The sequence below is a fragment of the Chroicocephalus ridibundus genome, chromosome Z (genome assembly GCF_963924245.1).
Source record: "Chroicocephalus ridibundus chromosome Z, bChrRid1.1, whole genome shotgun sequence".
NCBI classification, from domain to species: Eukaryota; Metazoa; Chordata; class Aves; order Charadriiformes; family Laridae; genus Chroicocephalus; species Chroicocephalus ridibundus.
The window spans coordinates 76,891,789-76,916,292 of NC_086316.1; the positions used below are offsets into that span (position 1 = coordinate 76,891,789).

Below are 24,504 nucleotides of genomic sequence, written 5' to 3' on the forward strand. Positions count from 1 at the left end.
AAAGTTTCCAGTTAAGGAGTTTGGCAATCAAATCCTTCCCTTCATCTTCCGTGTTAGAAAGCCTTTCGTGTCCGGCATTAATCTGGTTAAAGGTAGATGTCTGCAATGGGTATATCCACGTGTGAGCTTGTCACCTTTGAAGTCAGTAGAAGGAAACAGTAATTTCTGAGATCCAATTCATGCCATTCTACAGAGTCACCTAAATTAGGTCAGGTGGATTTGCCCCTCAAAGCATGTCTGTCCTGTAATTGACTACAAAGGGAGCCTGGGATGACTAGCACAGGTGGAGATGGTTCCATTAGAGATGTTTGCCTATGGTCAGAGGAATCATAGTACCTCACCTAAACCTCCCTGATAATTTAAGAGTGTGACTCTGATGCTATCTGCAGCAGACAAAAAGAGCAGTTTATTTACTCTTGCAGCAGCCATTTTACGTATTTGAAGACTGTAATTGTGCCGCTTCTCAGTCATTCTTTCTTGACCAAACAACCCCAAGAAATAGGTCTGAGGAAAGAGGCCTAGGTATCTGTATTACTGCTGAGTTACAAAAAGCCATGCTGACACACCCTTCCAGCAGCTATGATGCAGTCTTGCTTCCCAGGATCTTATTTTAAATACAAGGCAAAATGGAAGAGCCACAAATAGTGGAGAGAGGAAGAGGCAGAACAGGCAGGCTTAGAAATTGAAATGCATGTGGTTATGTAGGTGTGGCATACGTGCCATTTTTTTTGTTACTGAAAGCAAGGTGGAGCTGGAGTGGGGAAAGGATCCCAAGATATGCCTATAAGAGGAGTCAGGGCTGTTCCAGAAAAAGAAGGGCGAAGATAAAGATACAGTGCAACAGTCAGTACAGCAGCTGGCACCCAGAGCCAGGAAATGTGAGAGGGAGTAACGGAGTTTTATGGAAGGAAGGGAAAAGGAACACTGAAAGCTCAGTGTATTACTGCACTGGAAATTTCTGTTGATATTGCCCTGAATCACCATTTGGCAGGGCAGTTGTCTGTTTTACCTGGAAGGAGAATCAAGAAATTTACAATTTCTTTAACTGTGTTCTTAGAAAACTACAAGCACAGTGATGATCTGGAGAGATGAATGTGTTGCACTTTAAAGACCTTATCCATTAAACTGTAGACCACTCTCACGACACACAATTATGCTTTCGATTATGATTGTGTTAGTGCCAGGATGCTCTGACACTGTTTCTGCTGCTGTGCTTATTTTGGTCCCTCAGATATTTCCAATGGGTATTTATTTTTGTTCAGAAGTAGTTATTTCTAATCATTCTTCTGATGTCATGTGTTGCAGCCCTCTGGTTTAAAAAAAGAAAAAAAGAAAAAGGAAAAAAAAAAGCCCCTAAGATAAATGCAACTTTGTTTTTTCTAGGATATCATTCATTGACTTGGCTGGCAGTGAAAGGGCAGCTGATGCCAGAGACTCAGATCGACAAACAAAGATGGAAGGAGCAGAAATAAACCAAAGTCTTTTAGCAGTAAGCTACTAGCGTGTCTGGGGAAGGTTTTGTATTTGATTATTGGCATGTATTTTAGGATAAAAATGAACTACAGGTTAATATATATATTTTGTGATGCAAATAAAGAGTTTTTAATCCATTCTTACAGCCAGCCAGGCAAATACAGCATGGAGGATGTTAGGTATAGTATAATTTGTCCCATATTTTATATAGAAAGTTTTGCCTGTTTTACTTCCAGAGAATATTGGCTTGGGATTGCCATATTTGTTTCATAAAAGCACATTGTTCCTGCTGCTTATTTTCACTGCTTGAACTCAGACTTCTCTTTCGAATCAGGGGTAAAGGAATAAATACACAAGAGCACAGAAACTAGCAGTTTGTGTTTGGGGTGAAAGAAGCAGGAAGAAATACACTCTTAATGCAAACTGTCTTTTAATAAATGTACACAGTTACGTAAATAGGGACAGGGAATAAAGAAATGCCATCTAAGATAAAGCAGAAGTGCCTCTAAGTATAAATTGTACAGAATACACTGCACCTCTTTTAATTCAAATGAACAAAGCTCACTGATGACTTGGTGCCGTACTTTAACCCTGGCATGATGTCATGTGTTGCAGCCGTCTGGTTTAAAAGAGGGCTGGCAGCTAGGACCATGCAGCTGCTCATGCAGTTCTCCCCCTTCCCCCAGAAGGGAAGGGAGAAGAGGGAGAAAAGGAGGGGAAAGGGAAAGGAAAAAAAACTTGTGGGTTGAGATAAAGACAGTTTAATAGAACAATAGTAGGAAAGGAAAACAACAATAATAATAATAATGACACAAGTCATTCTCACCACTCGGTGAATTGTTACCTTACAGAGCAGCTACCGTGAGTACTCAACCCCCAGCTAACCCCATTTATATACCAAACATGATGTCTGTGGTAGGAATATTCCACTGGCCATTTCATCGTTCTATCTAAGCTCCTTCTCAGCTTCTATGGGATGCTGAAAAAATTCTGTAAAGCAATACGCATTATTGACATTCCTGTCATACCAAATATGAAACGCAGCAACCACTAGGAAGAAAATTAACTCCGTCCCAGCTGAAATCAGGATACTGAGTGCTTCTGTAAGTGAGACTGAAGGTGATATGCAATCTTCTTGCAATCAGTGAGTATGAGTCAACAGTGCAGAAGTTAGTGCACACAACCGCACTGTGTGCTGTGAATAGCTGGTGGCTTGCTCTGTTTAGAGGATGTAGGATGTTCTTTTGCACAGAGGCTTTTCTGCTGTGGAGTATTAGCATTCATACTGGGAGACAGCATGTAAAGTGAATGTGTTTCTTGTACTTCATACTTTCTTGAGTACTTGCTGGTGATTAACTGAGTGGCATGGGGAGTCAGGACCTGCATAGAAAGAATTCCTGAGAAGTGAGGCTCATGAAACTCTTCTAAAAGAAGCTTTAAAATCAGAGTGTGTGTATTTTTGGTATTGTGTGAAGATGAGTAAATACCCAGACAGTCTACAAGCAGTGACTGAATTAACTAAAAAAGACATCTTTGGGTAAGTCTACGTGATCTGCAGCCTGTAAAACCTAGCTCTGCCCTCAATAATCATAATCCTTTCTTCAGGCCTTAAAACACATGAAGTTTGAAGTTTGCTGCTGGTTTGAATATTCATGTTGATTTCAAGCAGAAGATATTCAGATACTGCAATTATGAGAAGCAGAATAAAAAATTAGAATAATTTGATCTCTTACTTGTTAGAGGTGTGATTTTTAATAAAATGCAGTAAAAGTGAGAAATACATGTCATTTTAAGTGGGTGTATGTAGAATGTAGAAAGTCTTTAAATGTAGAAAGGCTGCTTCATGCTAATATCACCATGACAATACTGTAATCTGCTTATTTTTCCTTCAATATTTGCTCAAAATGACTTGTCTCATGGCTACACAGTCCATTTCTGCCAGTTTTAGAGACCATCCAGGCTTGATATGGAGCGTGGTGCTTTTGTGCTTATTCCAGTGGAAACATGGCAAAAAAGTGCATGTCTGAGTTTGAATATGACATCTTTTTCCAAGGCTGGTAATAAATCAACGGATGTTTCTTCAAGACTACTGGCTACCCCTGTTGATGTTTATTAACAAGAAGATCTAAAATGTTCTGTGAAAGTCACGGGTGTAGCCAGCTGCTCATGTTCTGTTAGTTTTAATGGGAGCTCTGTAGCTGTATCTCCACTCTGTGGGTAGTCTTATTGGTTCATTCTCACTGTTTTGTGTATAGTTCTTATTAGCCTGTCAAAGCACAGTGGCACGTAGGTTTAAACAGACAGGCTGTATCTATACTACATTCTGAGTGTGGGCTTGAACCCGGGCTTGAACCCAGCACCCCTCACAGCTAATTGTTTGGTGCTGGTCCATGCCCTCCCCTTTGGTTGAGTTTGGCGCGTTGCACAGGTGTGAAGAGAAAATAGCTTGAGATCAGCTGCCTTCTAACACAGTGTACCCTCACATAGGTGAGACATCTAGACTGCAGATTATAGTCAGTGTCAGGGGGAATATGCACTTATTAGCTCGTGCTATCTCTGAATAAGGTACGAAAATATTGCCAGAGTGGTGTAAGAAATTTGCCCTGCTGTTGTCCGAAGTGTTGGGTTTTTTTCTGGACTGGGCAGAGCTTCTTTTAGAAGAAAGAAATTTATAAGAGATGGAGCTCAAAAAGCTCTGTTCTCAGGGCTTTACAGGTATAGGAATCTGGGGAACACCTCCCCTGCAAGCTGCAGCATAGTCGGGTGTAGGTACACCCAATGTGGTTTCAAACTAGTTTGTTTGCTATGGTGCAGGCAGTGGCAGGTCCACAGCAATGTGGAGCTCTGTGTGGCTGAACATGTGTGTACTTACCCAGGTTCCTGAGTTTTGTACAGCCCACAGAGCCGTCAGGCAGGGCTAGCTGTGCTCTGTGCTGCGTCTTTGCCCTCTTTGAGTGCAGCTAAACTGCTGCTGTTACCTGAACTAGCTGAAGCTGACCATTTGTGGTTGTGGCAGCAGCAAACTCCCCTTGCGAGGGACATCAGGAGTCAAAGGTGCATGAAGGAAATAGTACATTTGTAAGTTAGGTTTGATGCAGTTCAGTTCCTTGCCAGTTTGTGACTGATATGTTTTTCCCCCTATGATTTTATATTTTTTTCTTTTGGTAGCTAAAGGAATGCATTCGGGCGTTGGATCAGGAACATGCGCATACTCCTTTCCGGCAAAGCAAATTAACTCAGGTAAAACAAGCATAAAGGCAACAGTAGAGATTTCCCTGATGAGGACAAAATAAAAAAAATAATAATAATAATTTTTTAAAAGGAATAATTGAATAACTTTTAATAAACTCCTGAAGAAAAGAGAAATGCATAACTTTTGCAAACATTAATTTTAAAGATAATCACAGAATTAAGGCCAACTGCCAGCCCCCCCCAGTGAATCCTGGGGACCTGTGTGGTAAAAACCACATGAACCAATACCTAAAACCAAACAAAAAACCCAAACACTACCTTCCAGACTCATTCAGTTACCATCCATCTCCCCCCACTCTGCAACTAATCTTGCATCTTTATGCAGTAACAGTCATGGGAGATTTCATCAATGTTTCTTCACTCCAGTTGTAATGTATGCTTTATTCCTCAAAACATATGGGCACCCTTGTGGCACCTGGTGCAAGGGCTTGTTCAGACCCCTGATTAACACTTGTATTCATTTTAAATTGTAAACAAAGAATTGCAAGACAAGTTCGGACAGGAGGACTGCATTTAAAAAAAAAAACTAAAAACAGAGACAGTAACTGTGCATCATCTGACTCATGTTAAACTGCCTCTGTACGCATTGCTAATTTACAGGAAATGCAAGGTAACAAATTGCTAAGAATCTTATTTTTTTCCTTCCAACCCTAGGTGCTGAAGGATTCTTTCATTGGAAATTCCAAGACATGTATGATAGCCAATGTATCACCTAGCCACATAGCTACAGAGCATACCCTGAACACTTTACGATACGCTGACAGGTAGGTGATGAAGCTCAATCTCGCCAAGGTGAAAAACAAAGAAAAAAGTCATGTATGATGTTTGCGGTTATATTTTATTTTGGTTACATTGGAAATGCTGGTTTAGGAAAGAAATGTAATTTTCACAATGCAAATAAAATCCCTGCCTGTTCCAACTCTTATGTTTGGTCTTGAAATGCTCTGGGTCTTGTAAATCCTTTCTGATGATAGCTTTTATATCACTGTGCTCCTTGTAACTGCAGGATTACTAACCTCAGCAACCGAAAGTTTTGTTCTAGTTTTGTATTTTAGTTCTGCCTAGAATATGTGCAAGTCCTTTAGCCTCCCTCCTACACAGGAGGAGGTAAATTGCAGGCTGTACAATGCTGGAGTTAAGAGGACAAGAGGAGCTTAAGGCATAAAGGAAACAGTTGAGGGAATAGGGTGATACCAGGTAAGCAGCTCTTCATGGTTGCAGTGATGATTCTGATTTAGGAGCACCATAGCTCTGTAAACATATCACCTTAGCTAGCAGGCCCCTTTGCAACTATTCCCAAAGCCCTAGCTTGTATCTTGTGGGGCTTGATGGTGTGCTGTGGAGAGTGCTAGCTTGCCTTCACCTGGCACCGTGTGAACTTCCCAGAAGTTCAGGCATTTTGGCAGAGGTGTTTTGATGCCTGCATGGATCACTGACAATTAAACCAGAAATCATGACATTAAATTCAGTGTTTAGCCTTAATATGTGAAAGCATTCGTTTGTTCAGAAGACACTGTTATTTATCTGAAAGCATGACATCTTCTAAAGCCAGCTTCATTTACAGGGTCAAAGAGCTGAAGAAAGGGATTAAGTGTTCTACCCCTGTCACAAACAGGCATCGGACTGCTGGAAATGTATCTCCAAAACGTGTCCAAAACTCTGCCTCTTTGCCACCTGGTGAAAAGAGTTCTCCAAAGAAAGTGAAGTTAGGCCTCCAGCATCCCTCAAACGCTACAAAAACAAAGGCCTGTCCTGCAACACCTCAGCAACCGAATGTCCCTTTTAGCTCTACCCCCAAGGGACTCAACAAAACACATGCCTACAAAGGAAACCCTAGCTCACCATGGTTCCACCATGCTAGCCCAGTTAAGGGAGTCCTACGGATAGCACATCCCCTGAAGAAGAAAACTGATGATCTGTCCCCTCACTCTGAAAAGAACCCCGCTGCGAAGGATTTCAGCATCAAAAATGCTGCCATGGCAGAAACAAAAGAGAGTGGCCAGAGAGACAAGTACGTGCAAGACAGACCACCTGTCCAGTGCCTGAAAGTCCAGACAGTACAACCTGTTCAGAAACAGATTGTTTCTAGAGCTGATTTTTCCTTTGGAGATGGAAATCTGCCTTCTGACGGCAGACAGGAATGGGGAAACACCTATGCTAAACAATGTGTTGAAACCTGGCCAAATCTGCCTCCCTTTCAGAAGGAAAGGGAAGAGCATTTGCGTCTTTATCACCAGCAGTTTCAGCAGCCACCTATGCTACAGCAAAAATTGAACTATCAACCTCTTGAGAGGTTTTTAATGCAATACAAGCCCCAGGACATCCAAGTGAAGCAGGAGCTGAGCCTTGCTCCCACAGAAGTACAGAGCAAAGAGGGGATGCAGCTGGAAGATCTGGATGACAGTGATTTCAGTGAAGATTCTTTCTCACCTGTCTGTAGTCAAAAGAGCGTGAAAAGAAGAAACACCAACAAATGCAGTCAACATTCATTTTTCCTTCATCAAAGAGAACAAGGAACTGAAGAAGAGCAAAAAGGCCAAAAGCGACAGGACTTATTTTTTAAACATGCAATACCCACACATGAACATGAACTAGATGACAGCTGGGATTGTAGTAAGGACAGCCCAAAGACAGAGGAATCCATTAAAAATGCAGACTGCAACAAAACTCCAACAGACTGGAGCTATGACTTATCTATTGAGTCCTCTCCAAGCAATACTGCGGAAAAACCTTACTGCCTGCAAGAAGATCCTGCTTGTAACTGGAAAACTGGCAAAGATTTCCTAGCTGATCACAAACAGTACAAATCCAAGCACAGATGTCTTGTTTACTCCAGTGAAGCCACCTTAACTCCAGAAAAGGATGCTTCAAACTCATATGTTTCTCCTGTACTGAAATCGGGAACTCCAGAGTGCAAAGAGATAGACCTCCACCATGAGGAGAAGGAAGAATCCAATTTGGATCGACAACCTGCCCTTGCAGGAGATGTAAAATGGAACGCTCAAAAAAATAGTGTTAACCATCGTGGATCTTCCAGTTGTTCTGCAGAATTCACTTCTGAGCTAATGGCCCCTCTCATGGTATCCCTTCCTGATTATGAGGAAACCACTGATACAGACACAGCGTCTTCTAACCAAGAGAAGTCCCCCCGTGTGAAGCAGGTGTCAGACAGGAACACGCATGGCTCCCAGAACAGGTTTGAGGAAGAAGGCTGGCAGTGTACGAGAAGCAGAGCTCTGACAGACAGCATGCTGGAACTAGGGGAGCAAATGCGTCATGGTGGAAGACACTGTACTCTGCTGCATTCCCCACAAAGAGGGGAAAAGTGGCGTTCACCCGCCTGCTGTGATGTGAAGCCGTGCTATTGCCTTTTAGGCTCAGGTTCATCAAAGAAAGGAGTTGTTCACAGATTATTTGTTGGACGTGACCTGACAGAAACGTCTGCAGCTGAATCTACAGGCTCCAGGGGAGAGAGAGAGGGTGGTTCGTTTCTCAGTACCTCAATGTGCAAAGAATACTCAGGTGGCAGACAGTGTGGTGCTGATGTTAAAGATAGTACTGGTAATTCAGGAAAATCTAACTCAAATCAAGGACACAGTGCTGAGCTTATGGCTCAGGAAATGAATGCAGATATACCTGAAAAGAGCTATTTTTCAGGTGCACCATGCTTTCTCAGGGTGGGAAATATGGATTACGGAGCCCAGTCCCCCTCTCAAGCAAGCAGCCTGCTGTTGCAGCCCAAGTCGGGACCGAGGAATGAGGACTTCAGTCATTTTGAAGACCCAGACAAGTCATCGTTCAGCAATGAGGAAATGGGTTTGCTAAAAAACAAGTTAATGCAGAGTAATTTTACCCAAGAGACTTTTGCTGCGGATTCAGGATCTGCAACCAAAGATAATAAGCCCTTAACAAATGCAAAAAGCCCCTCAGGCATGTCCAGCAGCAGCTCTCTGAGTGCTACACCAGAGATGGGAAAATGGCAGAGGGAAGCCCTAGAAAAGGCACAGTAAGTCTTGCTCATCACTGAAGTTTGTCATGAAGCTTAAAAATTCTAGACATGTGACACGTTTGCCTTTATTTGTATATCATACTCATGTGTACTTTAAAAACCGATGGGAAATCAATCTATGAAATAATTATTTAATAAGATTAACAATGATTTGTAGTCATTATCTTATAAATATATGATTGCTTGTTATTGAGTGATATTTTAAAATCTCACAGGAAGCCAATTATTCTATTAGAACTTCCTAGAATAATGCTAGAGGAATGAATATTGTAACACAAACTCCAGTTCTCAGTAACTAATTGGTTTCTTATAAGCTATAAAATACCTAAAATATAGAGAAACCTCCCATAAAGAAGCCAGTGATAGCTGTTCCATCCCTATGGAAAGAAAAAAAGCTAGAGCAGCTGGGCAGTCGCTGAAGGTGTAGCGTAAAGCTTCAGAGTACTATGAGCTGCGGCTGTCAGCTCCCAAGGACTGAACTGCATTCACGTGACTGAAAATGTGTTGTTGGTCAGAGAAATTTGCTCAGAGGAATGAGCAGCAGCACTGCCTTCCCACTCTGCCTGTTTTTCACCACTTATGGTAGTAAGCCATTTCACCAATTAATTAGCCAATTTTTTTTCTCCTAGATTTCCCTACAGTAAAAAGCAGTATGTGCCCCTGTGCTGCCTATGCTAATGAGAGGCTGTGGTCAATCCTCTCTGAGCAATCCTCAGGCATCAAGGTCATCTTTAACCCCAAACCAGTGCAGTTCACTGGACTTCAAGGAGCCCTGGTGTGCACTTTCTGAATGCCAGGGACACAGGACAGCAAAGGTTCCTCTGGGGTATTCCTCCTTCTTGAAGGTTTATTGAGACCAACAGTAATTATAGGTAGCACAGCTACCAGTGCCAGCTACCAGTAACCAGTGGTATATTTTATGTTAATCAGACAGGCTGTAATTCGGGCCCATCGGCAGCAGCTGGATGAAATGGCATCCTTGTGCTTCAAGGAAGAGTGCTTGATAAATCAGATGTCATCAACGGTAAGTGTTTCAGATGCTCATTTCAGTGCCCGTTGAACCTGCTAGAGACTGTTAGCTTGAATTAGTGATGTGACATCCTTGTTCTTCCTTATTCTCTGATGACTCCCTGAGTCCTAGGAGATGCCACTCATTTTCAGTACCTGTTGTGTCTTTGCCAGTCTCCACACTGCCAGGTCCTTGGGGAAGGAGGAGACTGACGGGCCAACTCTGAACCGCTTGTCTCTGATAAAAGAGCTTTCTCTTATCTTGCATCACGGGTACCAGACTGTACTAAACAGGGCGTCTTTCCATGTGATGTTTTTCTCCTTATAGGCTGGAGCAAGTAAGTCAATACCACAGAAATCAGCACGCCCCTAAAGCATGACATGGGGATGTCACAGTTGGTGGCATAGTGCCACATTGCCTCTTCCTTCTGGGAGTCCCTTGCCCATCACATTGCACCCTCACAGGCTCTTGACTTTTGTCACTCAATGTTTCTTGGCTTATCCTTGTCTCAGATAGGGGTAGCATGGGCTAGACCTAAAGACTGGCAGCTGCATGGCCCCACTGCTAGCCAGGCAATCCCAGTTCTGTTTCTCCTGCATCCAGACGGATGCACGACAGCTGTGTGAGAAGTCTTGTCTCTCACCCAGACTATTAACATTTCCCAGTGAGAACCTCCTGCCTTCCCAGTTCTCTCATCACTAAAGCCAAGCTCCATTACTACATTACATTATAAAGCCATTTTAATTCTTATCACAGTTCTGATATGAAGTCCAGCTACAAGGACTCTTGCCTCAGGGATTTCAGAATGGAGCCACCATGTGGCTTATTTGCTCTGATTTCCAGCTGCGTGTGGTGTGGTACCAGATAACATATAGAAGTTTACAAAGCAGCACAAGAGCCATAGACTGTATTAGTTTTATGGCAGAGAATGCAGTGATAGAAAGCAATCTTTTATTTTTTTAATTTTTTTTAAGTCTTTTGAGATTGTTTGTCCTAAGTCTGTTGGGACACCAGCCCTCCTCCCCATTTATTTGGCCATTGCAGCAAGCAATCATTTTCTGGCTAGCAGAATTGCGACAAGCTTGCCAGGCCTCTCAGCAGTGTATGAATAATTTATAATATATGCTGTAGTGTTATTTCACAGCATGACCTTTCTTTGTGCAATTAAATCAGCTTGGACTTCCCATATCAGTTTCACTCCTTCCACTTTCAGATGGTTGCAACTTCTCCAGCCATGAAACTTTGGCCGCAGGGGAGACTCTTGCCAAGATCGGCCACATACTGAACCAAGCGGTATTTAAAGTGCTTAAGAAAAATATGCTGCGGCAGCTGGGCTGGTCTTCATTACAGTCCTGATGTCCCTGTAAGACAAAGATACAGTGCATGAGAGAGCTGGAGTCCTGCCATATAAGCTTTTGAGTCATTGATTTTCATGCGGTGGCAGCTGAAGTCCCGAGCCCTGAGGATGCTGACACCTCCTGGGGTCTTAGACACTGACCTGTGAACAGAGGCACCAAACTCTGCTCTCAGCTGGAGAGAAGAGTGAGTCTGAATGCTCCCTTATTAATACAAGCCCTACTTAAATTTTTAATCACAGTTTCATATCACTTTTTATCCATGTGGCAGGTTGCTATGGAAGGTACAGAGTTCCCCTTGGCTGAGGCTATATACACTGCTGTTGTTTCCCATGTCAGATCTAGCAGACCTGTAGCCATGCAGGAGTGTGACTGGCCCCGTGATCTGGTGTGAAATTATCCCTTCTGTCTCCCCAGAATGGGTTATTATGTCTGATCAAGGAGTGACCCAACTCTCCCTGTAATTTCATGATTGCTAGATCCAGCAGGAGAAAGTTCAGTACATTGTAACACTATATGTCAGATGACTGGTGCCTGTGTCAAACCTCTGAAAAGCTAACCCGTGTAGAAAGGTGATAACAGGTGCTTTATACATTTTTATTATTTTTATTTTTAAACCATTGTATTAGCTGTAATTTCACCAACAGATAAAACTACCAGAGTAAGTTAGAGGCATTGACCTTTTTTTGTAAGGGACTTTAATAAGGAAACAGTGATTTAATCTACTACACTGCAGAATGGAAAACATGCTTTTATGCACTGCTGCAGTACCTAAAATATGCTGATTTTTTTTTTCTCCATCCTGCTGCTATTGTTGTTCCCTAAACTTTTCCTTTTGCCTTCCTCACCAGGATTTTCAGAATGTCGTGACCAAGCTGGATGAAGTCTTGGTGCTGAAGTCAAAGTGTATCCAAATGATGCGAGCCCAGCTTCAGCTCTATTTAGCCTCTCCTGGTGCTGACGCGTCCCTGCAAACACCTCCTCCAGTTTAAACTTTCCTTGCTTGCACGTGCACCAGAACAGCTACGGAAACAGCCAGCCAGTGTTTCGCCACACTTGGTGCTGCAGAGTGTGGGTGGATAGGGGATAGATTTTGGCTTGATGTTTGTGATTGATTAGTGTGCATTTTAGATAAGGATGGAGAGAATTCTGAGTAAATGAGAGACGACTGCTTGGCACCACAAGCTTTTGTATTTCCTTAATACCAGCGTTCTTAAGAATAACAATTCAGCAGCCTTTAAATATCTCACCAAGCAGCAGGAAGTCCTGTCCACAGTATTCATAGCAGCTTCTCACATGTTAAAGCCACTCCAGTATTGCCAAGAAAAAGAGGAGGAAAGAAAAAACACTTTGAAGCCAGACACAGGACTGAACAGAAATGCGCAAAAGCTATCCAGAAAAGTGTTTGCAAACAGAAGCCAAGAAAAAGAGAGAAGCCACTCTTTGTTAAGTGCACTAACGTACCTACACCATGAGTAAATGGAAGTCAAGGCAGGGCAAGACGTGCTGTTGCTTTCAGAAAGAGGAAGGCAATTGTCACTTTCGGTTTTTGCTTGGGATGAACACTCCAGAGCTCCTGAAAGAGGTGGTTTAACTCATGGGTAATGAGTGGTTTAGTAGGGACTTTGTACCAAAGGTTTATCTAGAGTGTTAATAAGCATGTGGGTTTCATCCTGCTGCCAATAGTGAGAGGCCAACAGCTTACCTGCCACAAGCGACGTCTGATTTCTGCACCACGGCACAGCTCATCATCTGGGTCAACGGAATTGATTTTTCACATCAAACAGGGTCTGGTTAGAGGCAGTGGGATTTCAGAAGCTGCTAACAGTGCTGTTACGTGAAGCTCAAATTTGAATCAAGACCTACAGCATGATCAGCTGCAGCCCTGCAAAAGCTCTGCTGCTGTATGCATCATATCTGAGCTGCAAAACAAATCTACTTGCTGAAGCCACAAGTGACCTTGAAACATGCTCAGCTGACAACACGCTGCGCGAGTGCTCCCACTCCAAAATTAGGGCTGTCGCAGCACATTCGGCCATCTCAGTGTCTCCTCAGTAATGCCTGTAGTAGCTCAATCAAAGCCTGCTCAGTAGCCAGAAATGCCAAGGGTAAGGGAACACGGCTGTCTGACCAGCTGTGAATGTTGCTGCCTGCTTCTACAGCTACCCCGAAGAGCCCAGGTTTGGCCGAGCAGGGATACAGTAATCGCAGTGACACTTGGTTATCTGGGTTGCATATTTGGTGCAAACACTCCCAGGAATGTCACACAGCGTAGCCCTGGGGAACAGACGTGCAAGGGGAGGACTTGTAACAGAAGAAAGTCCTCCATCAGTGCCCTGACTTCTTGTTTTGTTTTTTTTTTTAACATTGGTTAGTCCCCATCTTGCAATTGAGACTGGATTACTCCATGCAGCAGAGAGCAGAGCCCCTGCAGGGTCTGAGTTTATGGCTTTCGAGGTGGCTCCTGTGTCCAGGTGACAGGCCAGCGGCTAGTCACACCTGAACCCAGGTCTCCCAGCCACCTGCTTGGAAGCCTTCCTCACCCAGATAAATGAGGCTTCTAGGAGCAACACTCTCTGTGTCAGCCGTGTTTTGGTATTTGTGCACAGCTTGACAGCCACCAGAGCGCCATAAAGCAGTGGGACACCCAGCGTCTTGTTAAAGCCATGGAGGGAAGAGCAGGCATCCCCTTTCAGTCAAGCAACTCTTAAGAGAGCCTCCCTCCACCTCCTGGGGTCAGGGAGAGCTTTCCCCTGCGTAGAGGGAGGAGAAGACGTGGTGGTTGGGTAGTCCTTGCACCTTCTGAAAGCATAAATGGATGTGAGCACTTAGAGCGGTTTCCCCACTTCCTCAGTGAGGATACAGAAAACAGAGCTATTGGGGAGCTGCCGAGGAGTTTCACAACTTTGTTTGGAGCTGGGCTGTAGGATGCGCGCACAGGTCAGAGGAAGAGATGCCCAGCCAGTAATGCAGTGGTTAGGGAGGAAACCTTCACCTCCACGTACTCCGACATTTGGGAGATGAGTTGATTGTACTTTCACTTTTTTTTTTTTTTTTTTACAGAGCAGCTCAGCAAAGTACATTCACAGGCATTTTCAGTCTCTTACCCAAGCTGGCCTTTTCTAAAGCAACACACAAGGAAGAACCATTCGCACAGCCGATAGTGCTGCAACCGAACCTCGGTAGTTTCAGAGGTGGTTGTAACAACAAGATGCGTGACTGAAAATTTCCACGGGCAGAAGAGATGAGAGTTAAGTCAGCAACCACCTTTGAGCCACCTCTGAATCCTCATCAGTCTACTGTGACAAAGGCAATTCTGTCTGGCAGATTGGAGCCTCGGTGCAAGTTCCCAGAGCAGGAACTGTTCGCTCCCTGGAGGAATGGCCAGGAACACTGAGAAACAACAACCAAACAACAAAAATAACGCAGCAGTTTTCCAAGGTCTGGCAATCTTTTTTTTTTTTTTTTTTAAAAACTGGAGCCATCCAGGCAATCCACAAGAATATACCTTGTTAAATGTAAGATTTTATTATCAGTCTGTTCTCAGAATTTTATGTGAGACTTGACTAAAATAAATATATACAAATATATATAAAAATAATAAAAAAAATAAAGCAGCCCTGTCTGTGCAAATCCAGCCATCCTTGGCAATAACAGGACTACAGAGATGCTTGAGGTGCTGCATGCCCAGGACATCCCAAAACTGGGCTTCTGGTATGCAAACGAAACTACCAACGCTGTTGTCAAAAACAGCAACGTTTTTCTCTCCACGCTTAAGGTTATTACCTAGATGCTGCTTAAATTTTTGTGTGAAAGTGTGCTAAATGAGCATTTTAAAAGTGTCATCCTATTCCTGCTGTCTGGATATTGCACTGACACCTGATACAAATGGTTTTCACTTCAACTTGAGGAACGTTATGTGGAAGTGTCGTTACAGCAGTCAGAGATTAGGAAAGCCTCGACATGTACAATCAAATACATACAGAACTAAACTGGGTTTACTTTTGTGTTCAGGTGTAACAAAGACTATTAATGCTCATGGCAGATGCTTGATATTTTAACAACTGACATTATTTAAAATAAAAATTCAATTTACTACATAACTCTGGTAAAACTTGTTTGAAAGTAAATGTGATCAAAATGCCCATTTGTTTGATTGCATAAGATTAACTGGGGCTGAGAATTCCCCTTCTCACCTGGTCTGCTGAGGCAGCTGGTGTTTGGGAAGCTGTCCTCCAGCCACACGCGGCCAACCCGAACAGCCTGCGGCAGCACAACAACCCTCGCACCAGGTTTTGCTTCACCACTACCAGAAGCTGACAGTCTCCCCAGCTCTGGGGTGGGCAACCCATGCTGCCCAGGGCTGCTCTGGCAGAGCCAGGCCGCCGCAGCAGCCATAAGGCCAGCCCAGGAGAGCCTCAGGGCACGCTGCAGCCCTGGGGGCGCCTGCAGCTCCTGCTGCGTGACAGAGTGTAGGATCCCCCAAAACAAGGCAGCGACCACAGTGGCACCTCTCATCCCACCAGGTCTCCAGCAATCTGCAGGGAGAGTGGGAATCCTCGGTGGCCGAGTGGGGGACTGATGGGTCTCCAGTTTCCTCACCAGGCTGCTGCTGTCCAGAACCGTCAGGAGGCAGCTCAGGAGATCTCTGGTTGAAAGCACAATTGCCAGTTTTGGCTCTGCCTCTACACTTCTCCTCCCAAGCCTCCCCACCAAGGCATCCAGACCTCAGTGTCTAGCAGCAGGTAGTAGAAGGTGGCAGAACAACCTCTGACAAAGTTAAAGCAGTGCCAAGAACCAGATACATAAATCAATCTGACCTGAGAACCTAAGGAAAAGCCCTACGGTCTCAAGTGGGGATGCAGTCATCTCACCAGCCTCACACCAGCCACCAGCAAGACCTCCCCACCTCCAGCTTGAGCTTTGTTTGTAACTTGACAGCAGGGAATGACAGTACTAGTCACCAGCGATGCATGGTGCCCAAAACAATATCCAAATCTTATCACATTTTGTCACTTGTTATACATTTCTTCAGAAGTGCCTTTCCCCTAAGCGACCAGGTTAATCCCCTCTCTCTGTGGTCTTTCCTTCTGTGAGAACTCGCCCCAGAAACACGCTTCCATCTTTCAGCCACCCTGTGACGTAAACCCAGAAACCTCACCACCACAGTGAGAGAAACGCCACCAGGGAAGACACAGACAGGTATGTCTCTTTGAAAGGAGACCAGCTTCACAGGCATCACTTTCCATCTTCACCTCTCTGCTCTCACCTCTACACCCGCCTCTGTAAGCAGGGTGGTTAGTGTAGTGGGGTTGAGAGCCAGCCCCCGTGGGGGGACTGTAAAGGAACTTAACACACACTAATTAACACAACCAAAGAGACGATTTTATTCAGAGGTTTGGTCTAAATAGTTGTTTCTTTGCTGGCAAGACTTCTAGCCCCTTCAGGACTGTCCAATAGCAGACAGACTTGTTTGGATATTCATTTTGAGAAAGCCAAAAACAGCAACACAGCCAAATGCTCTCAGCAATGACAACAAAGCAGTTTGTGTTTTGTTTTCCAGCTTTTCTGATTAATTAGGAACCCCCTCTCCTTGTTTCAAACTCACATTTCCCACCTGGGAAGGAAGGCTAGGCAACCACTTTACCTGTGCCTGCAGAGGCAGCAGCTGCTGAATGTCCTTCTTCAACAAGTTTTAGTTTCAGCCCCACCACTAGAAGCTGGTGAAGCTCAACGCTATGGGATACGATGCAAGGCAACCTGCCCTGGTCCTTCTTGTCATCCATCTCCCCATCTCCTACATACTTGTGAGCTACATCTCTCCTCGGCATCATTTTAAGTACAGGTATGTAATTAACATAGTTGAGCAGTATACAGAGAATGCCAGGAATTAACACCGGAGTCTGAAGTTTTGGTCATATAAAATTAACAACATAATGGAGACAAATGCCATCTTCTTTGGGGTCCTAATGACCTAAAACCTCCTATTGAAAAACCTAAATTGAGGCAAGGAGCTGAGCCATTCTCCCCACCTGACGTCCAGTGCTCCCAGCTCCACACTCTAACATGAGTTTGTATGCCTAGGCTTGGTTTTTGCAAGAAAACAGAAATAAGCCACCGAAAAAAGCAGCACATTCCACCGCCTGCTTGGAGACCTCTGGCTGATCTGCCCAACAGAGTGTTCACGCCTGCCTACGGGAGCCAGCAGCACCTGGGCAGGCAGGATCCAGCACGTTCTTCATCTGCTGAAGCCAAAGAGCATGAGAGATGCGAACCATGACACTGGGAGTTATATTCGAGGGTTTTATTAGTTGTTCTTCTGCAGAATCAAAATATTTAGCAAATTACTTGAAAGATTGCTCAAGACTGCTGATATTTTATGTATTTAGAACTTGAACAATGTACAATGTAATACTTTGAACTATCAAAACCAACCCCAAACCTGATTTCTAGTACTAGATGTTCCTACGTAGTTCTACAGCAGTGTGAAAAATGGAACTAATGCAGTGAGTATATTTGTTTTAAAGAAAGTGCCTGAAAGAAACCTCCTGCACCACACTGGGTATTATTTAAAACAAAAAGATAACTGATTTCCTAGCAGGGCATTGTCTTAAATATCCTACAAGCCTGGGGGATTAAGAATACTGAGCCCCCGCTCTCTGCCTTCAGGTTCAAGAACCAACTCAAGCTGCAGGTCCAGGTAGAGTTCACAGCTTACCTGTTTCAAGAGAACTTACACACCACTCGGCATTGGACACTCATGTCTGGCAGAAGTGTTGGATGCATGGGTGGGGAAAAAAAAAAAAACACCCACAAGAAGAACAGCTTCTCTCTTTATGCATAGCGACAGTTTCTGAACCAGTGTTTTACTAAGTTACAGACTAACTTTCAACCAAAAAATAAAACTCCATTGCACTAAAGGTCAAATTTAACCAGTTAATCTGGATTGTGCCACAGTCAAGTAATTCAGTACAAGCAGACACCATGAAAGCAGCTTCAAAGAACCAAAGCATCCTAGTTTCATAACCAACTTAGTATTCTTCCATCCAACTCCAGTGCAACAGTGAGGGGGGGAAACCACTCCTGTCTCTACCTATATACAATGTAGAGTAGAGGTTGGGCAGTCTAAACTCTCCGTGGCCAAGCTGGAAAAAAGGAAACTTAGGAAAGGACACTTTAAAAAATTAATTTAAGATAGAAAGTTGGCTCTCAGTGGAAAGAGAAATGCTGGAGTGATGCACGCAGGCGGGCTTGCTCAGTCACTCTCTCGTGTATGCAAAAAGCTGGACTCCTTGCCGAGAGCAAGTCACACTGGATGTGAAGGTGGCGGGGCCGGTCCTGCTCTGTTGCACGCTGAGAATCCAGGAATGTGTTTTCAGCTGGCTCCTGCACGGGCCATTAGATCTTCCAAAGCGTTGTGTTGGTCGTTGTTATGTAATAATAAGACCTCCTTAATGTCTTTCAGTTCAAAGCCCATTTCTTTAAATTGACTCATTAGTTGGAGAAGTTCTGTGATCTGAAAGACACAGACAGTCTATTATTTGCAAGAGAAAAGAGGATCAGTGCTTGGTGGCAGTGTAGCACAGAGCCAGTCTTCAGCAACGGGGCACCCCACAGGGTGGATTCCTCCTCCCCAAGTACAGGCTGTCCCAGCTCCATTTGGAGAAAGTCCACTCACACCAGAGCCGGCAAAGCTCTGGGTGCAGCAGACCATGAAACCTCACCTTCAGTCCCCTGTGTCTGCAGCCCTGCATTTCCAAAATCCACTTCAGCAAGGGCACCAAAGCTCAGTCTGTGCGAGTGTCCCTCTCCCAGCAGGCAATTTATCAGCCTGGCCCAATCTGAGCTCCCAAAAATGCTGATTAACAACACCCTGCTCCCCCATCCAGCAGCTCCTGCTGCATGTGAATATTTTTTAAGTTACTTCAACTTTGGGAACAGTACAGTGGCCCTTGTCATCAATTGGCACTTCAGATCTAGGGCAAACTTGGGGGATTAGCACAAACCCTATTGGACACACTGTGTATGATACTACTGACATCAATCACAAATACTCCCTGACCTTTGAAAAAAATAAAGCGACGAGAAGTGAACCAGCTGATCAGACTTCTATGAACCCTCTGCGATTTACAGGGCCTCCACTCCGGCGGAAAGAATAACCCCCAAACCAGCAAGCAGGTTGAAATGGGCAATCAGGAAGTTAGCCATTTCCAGTTTTGGGGTTAAGCCAGTAGCAAACATGTTTCCTGAACTCAGACACTTCTCCCATTTTCACGCTGTTGTTCCTCTGTTTGCAAGCTCATCACTAAGCCCACAAAAGGCAGGAAAGCGTATGTGTGTCCAGGGAGTTGGGCTGCACCTCTAAAGATTTCATGTAACTTGGGACATACATAACTGCTGTCCTCTGCCCTGGCCACCCACTCCTGCCTCTGTACCTTTGGTGCCGGTAAAGCACACAGACAATGAACCAGACCCCAAAAACTGTATTTTCCAACTTCTTCCAGAGCAGGGCATAACACAATTTGCTGAGCAGACAGGCAGATGCGTTTGTAAGAAAATTCTCGGCCAGGGCAAGCTGGCAGGGTTTGAAAGATAAATTTGCTGCTTCTGAAATTAACTGTCTCCATACCAAGCACCTCGCCCACAAGAGAACTCTGAGTTCAAAACATTACAACCAGAATAAGCAGGTTCTTTTAAAAAAAAAAAATCTGTGCCCATAAAAATGCATGCAAGTGACAGTAATAAAACAATGCAGTAGAATTCTAATGCTTTAACACGTATTTGCTTTATCACTGCAAAGATGTCCTTTGTCAGTCTGCTTTTGTAAACAAAGCAGCACTACCATGAAAGCCAGAATTACATCAGTCAGAGGAACTGCTGCTAGAATTCCCCATCATGGCACACTCTCTCTGTTCCTTAGCACTCACCTTCTCCTCTGAACACTGGTGCATTTCCAAAGCTGCTTCAACAAGAAGTGGATCAAAGCCCTTCTCACAAAGCTGTCCATGTGCAAACAGGTAATCCAAAACCTGTAGGGAATGAAGAAAAAAAACCCTAAGTTTGGAGAGAGGCATTTGCAGCAAGTGGTTGAATATCATCTCTGTACACAGAGGGGCTGAGGACGACTCTACCCGAGGCTTCACCAGGGACCAAGATAAAGTTCTTCCAAGTAGGGCTGAGATGCTCTTTATACCAGAGCTTGTTCTGAGAAAACAGACAAGTCCTTCTGACCTCCTGTGCTCTCCCACCAGCTCTGAACCTCACCTTCCACTCTAGTCAAAACAGTCTCAGAAGCCTATCTTTAGCCTTCCATGCCTGATCACTGAGCAGAAGGCAGAAGTTTAACCGTGCTTTTTATACTACAAGTTTTAAAAATGAAACTGTAGGTCCAGCAGTCAAGATGTGTCAGCTTTTAGCTTCCTCTCAAACAGCCACAAGAGATGATGCAATCTGAAAGCAGGCAGCCTTTTAAGATCAACCCCAGCTCACATGCCCAGAAACCACTGCCCAATTTCTTATCTGTCCTCAGCTTTGAGAGGTACGGGGAAGGGTCAGATAGGTAATGCTAGGAAGGCAAAAGAACACAGCCTGCAAAAGCAGCAGGATTTAAAACTGCCCTCCTAAGGGACATTTTTACCATTTGATACTACGGTTCACTCCAGCACACAGCTTAAACCGCTCTCAACGTGTAGGTAGTGGGTAAGCAGATGGGGTCCACAAGCAGAAGCCACTGGGACACTCCTCAGGCACAGTCCCACCAGACGATGCTCTGTGCAGCACACAGCCTGCTTCAGGTCAGCACAGAAAGCCTGGCCACGCTCTCCCCAGTTTAAAATGTTTGTTTGAAGTGGATCCAAGACCCAGAGCCACGCTTCACCCTGCAGCACTTTATGCTCTGTGACCTGGTTTTAGCAAGCCTTTGAGGCAACACACGAGACAGGAAGCACCACAACCAGAACCCACAAAAGAAAGTCGGTCAGTGGTGCAGTCAGTGGTGCCTTGCAAGAGCCTCGCAGGGCTGTCGTAAGCCTGCAGGGGCCAATCTCTCTGCAAGGAGAGACATCAGCATCGTAACCCCTTGTGCTCAGAACGAGGGAAGTTGCTGTTTGTTTTTAATCACACAGCACTAAGCATAGCATAGAGCCACACTAAGCTTCCTTCAGAGAGTTTTGTGGCTCCTGGGAAGACCCAGTATCTCCCTCAGATTCACCTGGAGCTAAGGGCCCACCCCAAGCTCAGCACAGTTCTGGCCCAGCACCTGCAGGTGTGCCTGACTCAAGCAGCTTCTCATCAGAAACAGGCACAGACACGCTTTTGTTTGGTTTTGGGAGCCTTTACTGCCAGGTGACAACTTCTCCAATGGTCAATACTGCAGCGGCTACAGGCTGCAACCCCCTGTTAGAATGAAAGTATCCCCCCGCCATCCATTTGGCAAACCCAAAGTTGTTTCCCAGCGGAGTCAGCATCAAATCAAGGGCTTCTTTCCAGTTGCACAAGCTCTTACCTGGTCTATGTTCTGTCCCTTCTTCTTCATGGCTTTCAGGACGTTCTCAGGCGAGTACCCCATGTTGACGACCATCTCTACGCACTGCCTCTCACTAGCGGAGAGGGCCTGCTGTAGCTCAGGAGCGGGGCCACCCGACCGCTTTGTGCAGCTGGTGTTATTGGGCACTTTAGACACTGGGAAATTTTGGTGCGTTACCTAAAGGGGAAAACCCAGAGGCTGAGGTGATGGTCATCTTCTGCATCCCCACATCCTGCTCCTGGCTAGTGCAGAACCAGGATACCCCAACATAATTAATCCAAGAGGCTTTCTAGACTGTCCTTGGGAAGGTACTTGCTGTTAGGATGAAACCAAGCAGCGCATATAATCTGACTCCCACCATACTTTATACCCTCAAAACAACAATCAGCAACCCAGATACATAGCAATATACCCCCTCCTACCAGTGTGCCCAAACCTTTCAATACCCAGCCTTTGCAACAGTGGAGATCCGTATGATACAGCCAAACCCTGTACCTCAGAGGAAGCACAGAAATTGCTTCCTTCACTCCAAGTTTACTCATCACCTGTGATTTTTTGTACTCAAAGGAACACTACTTCTGGAGATTTTCAGAAACACAATCCAGTGCAAGCACACAGGTATTTGGGAACTTACCACAGGGAGTTCTGTTTCCTGGTAGTCTGGGTGTACCTGTTGGCCAACACACAAATAAGATGACTATAAACATTATGCATCACTGAGCACAATTTGCTACAGCTGGGGGAGAAGGGTTTTATGGGAGAGATCTGGGAATAAGTCTACCATACAGGGAGACTTGTGGTCTGATCAGGCTTCCACATGCGAGATGCATACATTACGCAGTTATCTGTAGTTATAGAACAGCCTTCGCAGGGATCATTTCTTCTCTCAGCACTCTACAAACAGAAGGATGTCCCCCCCCCATAATAATTGTAAGCTTGTTTATTCTGTCACTGTAATGGCAGTTCATACAGCTCAGTGTAACACGCTGGCTCCTGTTCAGCTCTTGATCCAGTGCTACGCAGCTTAAGAACACTGATAATTTTGAAGTCATTGGCTAGAGGCTTCTTTTGACTTTTTGACCATGAAATAGGTTAAGAGAAACATATAACCCTTTTTGACTCTCAAAGCACTGCATTTCATATGCCATGTATGAGCAATGTGGCACACGGGGTAAAAAGAACATGTGATTCTTCTGCCAAAACGCAACACTTGGTCCCGCTCCCAATATCCCAGCAAGGCTGGATAACCTTCCCTGCTCTACACCCGCTCCATTTCTGCAGAACCGGGCTACCAGAGGGCAGAACCAACCCACCGCTTTATACCACTTTGCCGAAGGTAACAGCAGTGCAAAGGCAGAACTTTGCCCCACCCAATCTGCACATTTCAATTCATTCATTTAAAAGTCTTCCTCCATTTTAAATAGAATTAGAAAAAAATGCAAGAAATCACTGTGGACCGAGAGCCTCAGTTTCTTGCGTTTCTTAATACTTATTATGCCCACACAGATTGCTTGATAGCTTGTCCACTTCTTTCAGAAAGGCCTTCTTTGGTCCCAAACTAAACAACAAAAAACTGTTTATATAAAACCAATTCCGAGAGAACCAATTAGGATTTTGCTAAATTCCATTTATTTGCAAAAAAAACCCCAAACCACCACCAAGCAGGTTTTGTTCTGCATTTCTGCCCATTTTTGTCTCCAGGGTTAAGAATTTCTCTTCTAGGAGACAAAGGCTGAGAAATCATATTCAGTCTGATGAACTGATTTGCCCAAGAACCCCTCCCCATGGTGGTAGAGGGGTTCAAAGCTCTTCACACACCCTCTCCAGACACTTTGGCCAGAGAAAAAAGCACTAGAATACGGGATACACTGAAATAAGGGTGTGGAGTAGCCCCGAAATCAGCTGGTTTTCAAATTGAAGGATGATGCTTTGTTATTGATATTGCAGTCAGGAAAACCAAAACTGCTTCTGACACCAGAGATTCAAGAGCCTGGGAAAACCAGCTTCTCCTCCTCAATCTACTTGAGCTTGACAAACCTGAGCTTGTGGTCAGTGACTTCCAGCAGAGGAGGGAAACACCTAAAGGAATACCATGGGACAAAGACAGGACCGGTCACTCAGTAGCCACGCTCCCTTACATCTCAAACTTGCATCTCAGAGCCCTTCAGGAAGCAGAGGTGCAGTGCTTTTAGTATGTGCTTGCACGCCGTGTCTGCTTTTAGGGACTTCGTACAGAGGCCAGGAGCCCTGCCTGCAGCCGGTGTGCCCATACACATCACACTACTGCAGCTGTATGTATTCTGAATGGTCCAACAGGAGTGCCCCGTTCTCTCCCGTGAACAGAGACTTCTCTAAATAAAATGCATCATACACTGATCAGGTGTTTGAAGAGTTTTGTTTAGTTCCAACCTGTCATCTTCACTAGTCATTTGTCCCTCAGGCAATGCTGCAAAAAGCACACTAGCAAGCTTCTAACAAAGAGGACAGGGCACCACACAGGACAGAATCAGCGCAGCCTCAAAGAAATCACAGGTTTATTTCCACTCAAAAATTCCTAGATCCAATTCACTGGTAAAGCGTAAATTCCAGTGGGAACTTCAAATCCAAAATTATCATTTCTAGCCTTGTAAGAAAAAAAAAAGTGTATCTAAAAATCACTGTAGAATACACTGTGACATATTATTGTCTTGAGGCTTCCTAAAAAGGACAGGTCTATTCTTGCGTAACCTTGCAGAAAAGGGACATATGAGCCTTCTGCTCCCAGCCACGGCGGTGACCGTGACTCCCTTCTATCTTTCATACTCTGAGGATTATTGTTACATCTACTTCAATACTTTCGTTACATTTACTTCAATTTCTTGCAGCTCAGCTGTCATCTTGC

At 44.5% G+C, this 24,504-nt stretch overlaps 2 protein-coding genes across 3 annotated transcripts in view; one reads left to right on the top strand and one right to left on the bottom strand.

Annotated features, from left to right (window-relative positions):
* The window catches only part of KIF24 (kinesin family member 24), a 32,409-nt gene extending 18,220 nt beyond the window's left edge, over window positions 1-14,189 (top strand). Inside the window, exons 9-14 of the mRNA XM_063319876.1 lie at window positions 1,384-1,489; window positions 4,642-4,713; window positions 5,380-5,489; window positions 6,290-8,731; window positions 9,665-9,758; window positions 11,950-14,189. Of these exons, the coding sequence (XP_063175946.1) occupies window positions 1,384-1,489; window positions 4,642-4,713; window positions 5,380-5,489; window positions 6,290-8,731; window positions 9,665-9,758; window positions 11,950-12,090 (2,965 nt within the window). The 3' untranslated portion in view covers window positions 12,091-14,189. The remainder of the gene's footprint in view (window positions 1-1,383; window positions 1,490-4,641; window positions 4,714-5,379; window positions 5,490-6,289; window positions 8,732-9,664; window positions 9,759-11,949) is intronic.
* A 3,731-nt stretch (window positions 14,190-17,920) lies between these two features.
* The window catches only part of UBAP1 (ubiquitin associated protein 1), a 35,364-nt gene continuing 28,780 nt past the window's right edge, over window positions 17,921-24,504 (bottom strand). For both annotated transcript variants that reach the window (XM_063319878.1, XM_063319877.1), the window contains exons 5-8: window positions 22,258-22,293; window positions 21,603-21,800; window positions 20,026-20,127; window positions 17,921-18,614 (exon numbers count right to left, since the gene is read on the bottom strand). In XM_063319878.1, coding sequence (XP_063175948.1) covers window positions 18,474-18,614; window positions 20,026-20,127; window positions 21,603-21,800; window positions 22,258-22,293 — 477 coding nt within the window. In that variant the 3' untranslated portion in view covers window positions 17,921-18,473. The remainder of the gene's footprint in view (window positions 18,615-20,025; window positions 20,128-21,602; window positions 21,801-22,257; window positions 22,294-24,504) is intronic.